The sequence below is a fragment of the Theobroma cacao genome, chromosome 4, assembly GCF_000208745.1.
Source record: "Theobroma cacao cultivar B97-61/B2 chromosome 4, Criollo_cocoa_genome_V2, whole genome shotgun sequence".
NCBI lineage: Eukaryota > Viridiplantae > Streptophyta > Magnoliopsida > Malvales > Malvaceae > Theobroma > Theobroma cacao.
Genome location: NC_030853.1, coordinates 6,713,769 through 6,723,590, shown reverse-complemented (window position 1 = coordinate 6,723,590; position 9,822 = coordinate 6,713,769). Strand labels below are relative to the sequence as shown.

Sequence of the window (9,822 nt, the reverse complement as noted above, 5' to 3'; positions counted from 1 at the left end):
GTTGGTGTGGTGGTGAATTTACTACAATTTATTAGGTGTTCAAAAATAAGAATCTTGAAATAAAATGTATGTTTATTTTACTTTAATAGATTCTTATTTTTTTAGGATGTGATTATGCCACTTACAATATGATGATATGTTTTTCTGCTCGTGTAATTAAATTGCTTGCTTCTTTTATAAAAGAAAATTTTTAAAATCCATACTTTACACAAACACATCAATGCCCTTAGATCCAACTCCATCACTCAAATCAAATCAACGTTCAGAATTCTCAACATTGGACAGAACACAAATCCAAAATGAAGCCATCATGCTTTAGATGTTTGATATTCCACGATCCACACCAAGGATTACTTTTATGGACTCTAAACATCTCTAGCTCAATATCTCATCTAAGAGTCCTTAACTCTTCAAGGCATCAAATATTTCTAATCCTTCATGAGGTTCTATGTCTAGAGTGAACTACTCCTTGATGTTCATCATATCCACTAGACCTACTAGTCTAGGTTCAAACAATATAGGCCATTATATGGCTTGCATTAAGGCACACAATACAAAGCACATATAATTCACATATATATATATATATATATATTGTTCGTTAGCCTAGGTGTTAGGAATTTTGAGAATATGGTGTCCTAGAAAGCAAGTATATTCTTATGTTTAATTTCATTAAATTTATTTGTAATGAAAGTACATTTTTATAATAAGACAAAGAGTTTGTTTTAAGTAAACATTCACTATCTAGTTATTAAGGTACCATAATTCTATTGAGATATTAAAAAGCATTTATATGAAGAGTCATACATAGGAAACATGTACTTTAATTGAATCTAAAAATTGTTCATAGCCATATAATAAAGGTTGTAGTGTCTAGATTACTTCCAACGAAATGAATGTGTTTCACTTCAAGTGAATGATGAGTCTCAAATTATCGAAATGGTTGACTTCAAGTAATGACACTATAACATAAACTAAGATCGTGTGAGAATCAAATTTAAGTTTAACCGTTCCTTAAACCTTGATCTCACACCTATGCATTTGCTTAGAGTAGAATCGAAATCTTGATGGATAGTGGACTTGTGTTTAATCTCCTTATAATCTTTGATTTGCCATGAGCGTGATAATCATAAAGCATTGATCTAGACTTCATATGTTGGGATTATAATTGAGATGGACATCTGGGAACATATATCCAAATAATAGAGTACATAGTATTAACATCACTTCTAGTGATTTCACGAAGATTGGTGATTAATTTGGGCTTAGTGGATTGATGAATTAGCTACTTATCACATCTAGATACTCAAAAAGATTAGATCTAGAGCATTGAATCACTAATTGGATGAAATTTGAGACTAAGGGACAAAATTGACATAAAGGGTGAAACGGTAATTTCACCTTTTGTGATTAGATGGTTATGAGGGTTCACAATATAAAGTTTGCAATTGAACAACTAATAATTAATATCAAGTATTGAATTGTTTCTTGTAATTATAGTTAATGCAAGAGTGCAACCATAAATCTATGGTAGAGTGATTTCATGATTAATAAGCTTGAATTATTTTTAATGAGATTAAAAATAACTCTAAGTTTATTGGAGCTTGGAATATCTATGTCCAAATAGATTCCCCACTTAACTTCGTAGAATTCAACTTGTTTAAGTTGAAATGCATGTTTAAATTTGATTAATTAAATTGTATATAAAAATGGTAGCTTTAACATGTTTGTTTTAATTTAAACAAAAAAATATGTTTGTCTTAATTTAAGATAAGAAAAATATTTTTTGTCTTAATCTAGACAAGAAAATATATGTCTCAATTTAGACAACATAAAATATTTTTTTCTTAATTAAAGACGAAAGTTGTCTTAAATTAAGATAATATTATGAGCATTCTTGCAAAATGAATCTAGATATCCATGCTGATAAAAAAAGACTTCATATTTGACTATCACTATTTTATTTATTATTAATTCTTTTTAAATAAAGATGGATAATAATAAAATAAGAGTTATTATTCAATAAGAAGTTTTATTTTATCAAGTACTCTAAATGATAATTGAATAATTAATGTATTTATTCTTTAATTTTAATTTTGATAATTATGAAGCATGTTTGATGCTTTCATAACTCTAAATAGATGGTCAAGATTGATTCAAAGGTATTTAATATTGATTAAACCTTTGAGGCAAGAGTTTAATAAAAAGAGAAGAGATTGGAAAAAAAAAGAAACATACGTACTTTTCTTAAAAAAGTTTCAATCATCACTTCTCTCTTTTTCCTCCTAACTTTGTTGTATCTCTCTTCGTTTTTCCCATTCTTGGCTGAATTTTTTGAAAGAAAAATAGCCATTAATTTTTAGGAAGGAAAAAGAGAAAATTGGTTGCCATCTTGTAATCTAACACTTCACACCTTTTCCACTCAATGTTCAAGTTGAAAGCATTCTTGAAGAATAAGTGGTAAACTTGTTTGGTTTGAAAATCAATCGTTAGTATGGTGGTGTTCGAAAATAAGAATATCAAAATAAAAGGTATATTTTTTATTCCTTAATAGATTGTTATTTTTGAGGATGTGATTATGTTACTTGCAATCAGAATTATGTGTGTTTTTGCTTGTATTATTGGATTGCTTGCTTTCTTTATAATTTTTTTTTTAAATCCATACTTTGCACAATCACGTCAATCCACTTAGATCAAACTCCATCAATTGGTATCATAATAAAGATTATTGCAAGTTTTGTTTCCTTTACTTTTTTTATATGGTTGGCACATTTGCATATATTTAACTATTGTAATGTGATCAATGTATAGTTGTATGTTGTGATACGTAATTTCAGATTTTTGTCACATTAATTATCTTAAAAAATTTTAAATCCATCACCATGTTTCCTTCTTGATTTTTTCATTTTTCCTTATATTCATATAATTAGAAAAAGTCATGTAATTTTAATATTACTTTATATATTTGGTACATCTATAAAGAAAAAAGTTGAAAGCCAAAAAAGAAAAAAATAATTATGTAATATTTAATCTCTTTAATTTTTTTATGGCTATTAATATTTTTTTTAAGATATATTTTTCTTGTATCAATTTATTTTTTGAAGAAAAAGAATTTTTCTTACATTAAAATTCTGTTATTATAAAAAAAATATTTTTTTTCTATTAAAATATTTTTTTGATTAAAAGAAAAGAAAGGAGGGGTGAGGTGTGGGCAGCTACACATGAAAAAGATGAAAACTACAAAAAACAAAAAAAAAAAAAAATACACGAGTAAACTTCCATATTCAGAAGCAAGCTTTCTAGACAGTCAATTGATTCACAGATCCATTCCAAACCATTGGAATTGAAAGCTACTGAATTAATAACTTAATGAAGTTAACAACGCCTTGAAGAAAAACTATTGCTAATGCTAAGCACCATGCCTTGCTAGTCAAGCAAACCCATACACCCGTTTTGCAGAATCAAGAGTGTTGCACAGGAGCATGGCAATTGTCATGGGTCCAACTCCTCCAGGTACAGGGGTAACTGCGGAAGCAACCCTCAATGCTTCTTCATAGCAAACATCTCCAACAAGACGGTATCCAAACTCGGAGCTGGGGTCCTGCACATTGATGAAAGAACTTAAGGTCACATTTAGTGATCATAACCAAATTTGGAATACAGAATCTAAGATCAACAGCATAGAAGTATTGTGGTCCTGAACATGAATAAATTGAACTTAAAATGAAATGCAATAATCATCTTACATTTTTAAAGAGAGAGAGAGAGGNACATTTTAAAGAGAGAGAGAGAGGGGGGGGGGGGGGGGAGTAGAAATCAAAGAGGCTACTTTATTCTGTAGTTTTCTCATTACAAATTACCTTCCCAAAGTTTTGCCATTTATTTTCTGAAATGAAATCAGAAAGCATTTAAAATCAAGAAAATCAATGAAAGAGTAGCAATATCACCTCAATTGGACATGTCCCAACATCAATAACGACTGAACCTTGCTTTAGCCAACTGCTACGTATCAGATTAGGCACCCCTGCTGCTGTGACTACTATGTCAGCTTCACGTGTGATCTGTTCAGGATTCTTTGTACAAGCATGTACTATGCTGACGGTTGCATGGTGCCTCTGCCCAACAATTTCAGGAAAAGTAAGAGTGGACACAATTAAAAAGAACCAGTCCTTAACCCCGGGAGATGTATAAGAATGGACCCGATTGAAAAAATTAAAATAAAATAATCTCACTAAATTTTAGAATATAAAGATAACACAAATATAAACAGAGTTATTGGCAAAATCTGTTCATATAGGAAGCCTTCAAACCCTTCTGAATGGTTGCCTATCATTTATGTATTTTAGTTAACTAGATATGTGGCACCCTCTACTTGTGTGATAAATAAAAATATTGTTGATAGGTAAGAAGATAAAATAAATTAAGAAAAGGATAAACAAAGTAATGTCAAAGAAAGAGAAAAAAAGAAAGACAATTAATAAAATTAGGAGCACAAAGGTACCTATGCAAAATGACAAATGTGTCTTTATCCCATTTTGTAAATTTACAACAACTCAGATGCCGCAAAATATATGAAGAAAAGATAATATTCGCAAATAATAATGGGGAGGGAAACTAAAAAATCACAATTTCAACAGACAAGCTGTTGCCTGGGGAGAGAGAAACGGAAAGAACAAGGGAAGTGAGTTTCTGAGTGAAAAAAAAAAAAAAAAGTTATTCAGAAGTTTAAAGAAAGACAACAGGAAAACAGACTTAGTCACTCACATAAATAGTACTTTGTATAAATATTCATATCAACTTCCTTTTGCCTCTTCATGTGTTTATGAAACATGCATTACAGACAGAAATGTCTGTATAAGATAATTTATTACCTGCAGTAGCAAAGATATGGGCAATCCCACAATGTTGCTTCTCCCAATCACTACTGCCTTCTTTCCCGCTATTTCCACACCAGATCGGATCAATAGCTCGAGGCAACCCTTAGGTGTGCAAGGAATGAACAGCGGTTCCCTCCCTCTCATGGCAAGATTCCCCATATTTACCGGATGGAAGCCATCCACATCTTTTTCCAAACTCAGCACATTCAAAATCTTCTCCTCATCCAAATGCTGTACCAGATGACTTTTACGAGTCATTCGCAGAACAGTTTAGAGGATTCTCTTGTAAAATTCAAGATAGCATTATAACTTAATAATTGAGATGGCAGAGGGGAGGATTAGATAATTATTCATATGGTGAGTATGCTGCAGATTAGGAAATATAGGAAAAAAGAACATATAAGGTAGATTTGTAATGCCTCCAGGAGAAGTGGTGCACACTTATGAGATGTACTCCAAGAGAGGTACCCACAGGAGCAGTATCAGTGCAGTACACTAGAAAGCACTTACCAAAAGGACTAGACAGAGAATCTTTGGGCTGTGCTTGGAGGATTCTCCCATTAATGAGGTTAGGCTAAACCATTTATATGCTTGGAGGTGCAACTCATGCAGTCCAAGATGTTACAATAGCCCATCCTAGAATAATTAGGGGTGAGGTGTGATGGCCTGACTGTCTGTCATATTTGGCACTGTCACAGCAAATGCTGCATGAGATCATGGGTCAAAAATGACCTATGAGAAACAGAAGTATCCAAGGAACTATCTCCATATCAGGCCAATCAAAACAAAATCCCAATATGAGACTAATCCAAAGATCCCGCCTCATGCTGGGATTAATCTCATGGTGTAGTAACTAAAAGAAAAAATTATAAAGCATTCAAAGAACTGATGCAATCAACCAAAACCACTCGTCTGCAAACACCAAACTTCTGAAATACTAAATTAAGATGACTGGCCAGGAAAAGTTCATACTGCCTAGCAGATATTTGAAACAAAATTAATTCATTTGGCTATTGAAAACGAACTTACATCAGATTAAATCCCTTTAACTTACCAGAAAACTTGCGCCACTTGCTTATAGTTTGAAATATCAAGAGCACCCACTGCATTTTAATGGAAAAAAGGATACCATTTGATAGGAAATGGGATTTGTCAAAGATTTCCAAGTACTTGCAAATAGGTGATCTCAAGGTCCTCAAGTTTATTGACAGTTCAATTTTATATCTTCTATGTTAGGCCTATAAATCACAGAAATTCATGTGGCTGAGATTAGGCTTGACATCTAATGCAATTGCATTTTACCATTAGCCTGGAAAAGCAGGGGCAAAATTTATATCCCAATTGCAGAATTACCTCTGGCAGAGGAAGCTGCACAAGAACACCATGAACTGATGGATCCTCATTAAACTTTAACACCGCAGTCATAACATCATCTTCAGCACAATAGTTAGGAAGTTCAGCCATCACAGATTTGATTCCAGCTTCTTCACAAGCTTTTATCTTGTTACGGACATAAGTCTGTGAGTCCCTTCTATCGCCCACCAAAATCACCGCCAAACCAGGAACCTTGCCAATGCACTCCTTCATCCTTTTTACTTCAGAGGCTACTCTTGACCTGATTTCCTCTGCAATTGACTTCCCATTAATTACTGTGCCAATCTGCACATTGGCTGTGGTGAATATCACTAATCAAAGCACATGAAGAATGCAAAGAAGCAAATTGAGGGATCAACTTACATAAGATTTTATTTCATTACTTTGTTGTATTAATGGGGCTTAATTGTAAAATTTTATACAACTAGGATTGCATTTGATATTTTACGTTTATATTAGGGCTTAGAATCTTAGTTTGCTTTTCGTTATCTTATTAGGTTTTGTTTCTAAGTCAAGTTTATTAGTTTTTATTGGAGTCTTAAGAATTTTCTTTAAATTTCTACTAGAAATTGGAGTTCTAGTTCTTTCAGGATTGGGGTTGGTAGGATAGTAGCCTGCATAAATATAAATGTAATCTTCCTTTTGGAAGACAAATTATTATGAGGAAGTTTCAGCATTAATGCCATTGTGATTGTGTGATGCAATCAACCCTAGGTGTATGAGATTTTTCAGCATTAGCACTATTGTGATTGTTTGATGCAATCAACTTTAGCTGTAACTCCCAAGGAACCATAAGTCTGACGCTTAGGTTTTCTTTCTTCTTGATTGTCTGATGCAATCAAGGAACCCTAAGTGTGAAGCTTAGGGATCTTTTCTTTCCTTTTTCCCTTTTCTTTATTGAATTTTTCCATATTTTCTTCATTAATTCAGACAAATTTATATCATAAGCCTAGCCCTCCAAGCTTTCCTGCACTTCTTTAAGATGCAAATAGGGAGGGAGGATTCCTCTGTGGATAATGCAGCACAAAGTTGTTTCAGATATTTAAAGAATCTATAAATGGAATAAGCCTTTTTTGACAGATATTTAGGGACACTGGCTTCTCACTACCCTCAAAAATGGTACAGCATCAGCCATCTCCAGAAGCAGCCAGGAAGAAAGTTTCTTATTAAGCAAAAGACCAACTAACTTAAACCATAAAAAAAGGCCACGTCAGTTGAAACCAACTCAAAAACAAGCTTGATATGGCAGCGTAGCTTATCAAAATCAAATATGAAACTCAATTCAAGCTTTCTCTTGCAACTGAAAATTGTATTAAATAAAACTAAAAAAAAAACTGAAAAACACAACAAAAAATATAGAATATAAAATGTTCATTTCGGTAGCTTCAAAAATTCTATAAATCTCTTAATTTTAGAGAAAAAAACACCATGGTTTCAACTGACACAAAAAACGGATGATAAAATTAAACCTTGAGAAAAAATTTGGTGGAACAACTGCAGCATAAAGAATAATGAGACAGTAAAATAACAGTTACGTGATCCTCAGAGGAGGGATTATAGGTAAACAGAAAGCAATCAAAACAGTTAAATGTGAGGCTCTTACAGATTTTCTGGCCTGACGGGGGATCATAGTGGGTGGAATTGGCAGCCCAAATGTCTGGAAGGTCAAGAGTGACAAGAGGTGGAGACAATAATATTTGTGAGCTCTGGTTGTCCTTCCAGGTATTAGAGGCCCTTGTCATTGTCGAGGATAAACATCCCTTGGATTCTTTTGCCCATCCTATAGCCATCTTTCCATTTACACTCCTCACCATCATCCTCATTATCTTATACTGGCTGCCCAAGAATCATATCAGTTTTGCTTTAGTTTTCTTTACTTCTCTCACTGCCTAAGTGTTTGAAGACCCTGACAGATCCTCCAACTCTATACCAACCAAAGTAACAAAAAAAAGTATGATGTAGTAGACAGCATAATTGTTTCACATCACTTCTTTTTTGTCTTTCAAGAATAAGGTGCTCCCTCTGTGCCATAAATACTATCTTAGATTGACTTGTTATGGTCAAACGTCTTTTTCAACTTTGATCTTAATTAGTTTAAATATTTAAATAAATTAAATTTTAACAGATATACATTTGAAATTTTTGTTGTACTGCTTCCAAATTTTAATTATTAGTAATTTATGAGTAAAAGGCTGTCAAACTTGAAAAACTGACTCAAAAAAATGCAAACTCAAACACTAATTATAGGACTAAGAGAGTAACAATTAGAATAATATCGATAAAATTCACAGAAATTGTCAACTTGGGCAACTTCAGTGGCAACTACTGCCTTCAGATATCAACCTGTCCAAGCCTCCAAATATCAAAATCAAATGCAAAATCTCAAAACAAAGAAGATGCTCTTAACTAATTGTTTTATTATTCTTTTAATACCCATGACTTTGAAGAACCCACGGCAAACAGTAGTCAACATTAGCTTTAAATCGGCAGTTCAATCTTAAACAAAAAATACTATCAAGCATTTAACCTTCCTCCAATCTACCTTAAGAAGGAATAAGGAATGCAGTCGCAAACCTTTTTCCCCCTTCAAAAACATTATACCCGTTAAACTCTTTCCAAGGAAAAACGGGCATGAAAATAACTCACTGACTCTATTCATTTGGAATGTGCCAAAGATTGAGAAAATCAAATAAAGCAAAAACCAACAAGGAATTACGAATTATAAACAAAATTAACTTATGACTATCTTTATCATATTCATAATTACTGCATCCTAAAGTACAGAATCATAAACCCCAAAACTTACAAGCTTATACTCTGTTCCTGATTTCGTAAAATGGAAAATGGAAAATGAATTTACCTGACCAGTTACAATTTATTTATTTTATTGGTGTGCCAACCGCAGCTAAACCATCAACAATCAACTTCGCCGAGGTGCTTCCTCCTCTGGAAAAATTTATTTATTCTATGGACGCTTCATCTTAATCCAACCCTCATAACTGTTTCTACCTTCTCCTTTGTTTCCGATAGAGCACTGTTTCTGATTCTTTTATCTCTTCCGCATTACCCTCTATTATTTTTTTTCTTTATTTTCTTCCTACATTCCTTTTAAACCCGTGATCGTAATTCAATGAATAAATTACGTTTATTATATTTCATAAAGTTGATAATAAATCTTTGCTATAAACTCTAAACCATAATTTTGACAACCAAAATGCTCTTTTAAAAGTAAAAGCACCAATTGAAATGCTATTATTATTAATTAGGGTAAAATTACCCCACCTCATAGGTTTTAATCCAAATTCCAAGTGGATCCATTAATTTTCGGATTGAACGCTCCATCATAGAAAATATCTTTCGCTGGACATGTAGGTTCAACTATTAGTGTTTTTGTTAATTTGATGACGTGGTAATATTGAAATAATAATTTTATCCTTTATTAATTTTAAAAATTACTATTATGTAATTTTTATTAATTTAAAAAAATAAAAGAGCACCAATCAATGCTCCCTTTTCTTGGGGAGTTGGGGAACACCAATTATAATAATTTTTTAAATTAATAAATAGAAAA

The 9,822-nt window shown here is 32.4% G+C and overlaps 1 protein-coding gene across 3 annotated transcripts; it reads right to left on the bottom strand.

Annotated features, from left to right (window-relative positions):
* Nucleotides 3,255–9,342, bottom strand: LOC18601281 (bifunctional protein FolD 1, mitochondrial). Of its 3 annotated transcripts, none has more exons than XM_018120255.1 (6): nt 9,112–9,342; nt 7,855–8,087; nt 6,231–6,547; nt 4,872–5,108; nt 3,948–4,115; nt 3,255–3,601 (listed from the first exon to the last, which is right to left on the bottom strand). In XM_018120255.1, exons 2-6 carry the CDS (start codon nt 8,072–8,074, stop codon nt 3,431–3,433), a joined length of 1,113 nt encoding a protein of 370 aa, XP_017975744.1. In that variant the 5' UTR covers nt 8,075–8,087; nt 9,112–9,342; the 3' UTR covers nt 3,255–3,430. The 3 variants fall into 3 exon arrangements, with proteins under 3 accessions (XP_017975744.1, XP_017975745.1, XP_007032235.1); XM_018120256.1 differs by having other exon boundaries at nt 7,855–8,083; XM_007032173.2 differs by lacking the exon at nt 9,112–9,342 and having other exon boundaries at nt 6,231–6,536; nt 7,855–7,976.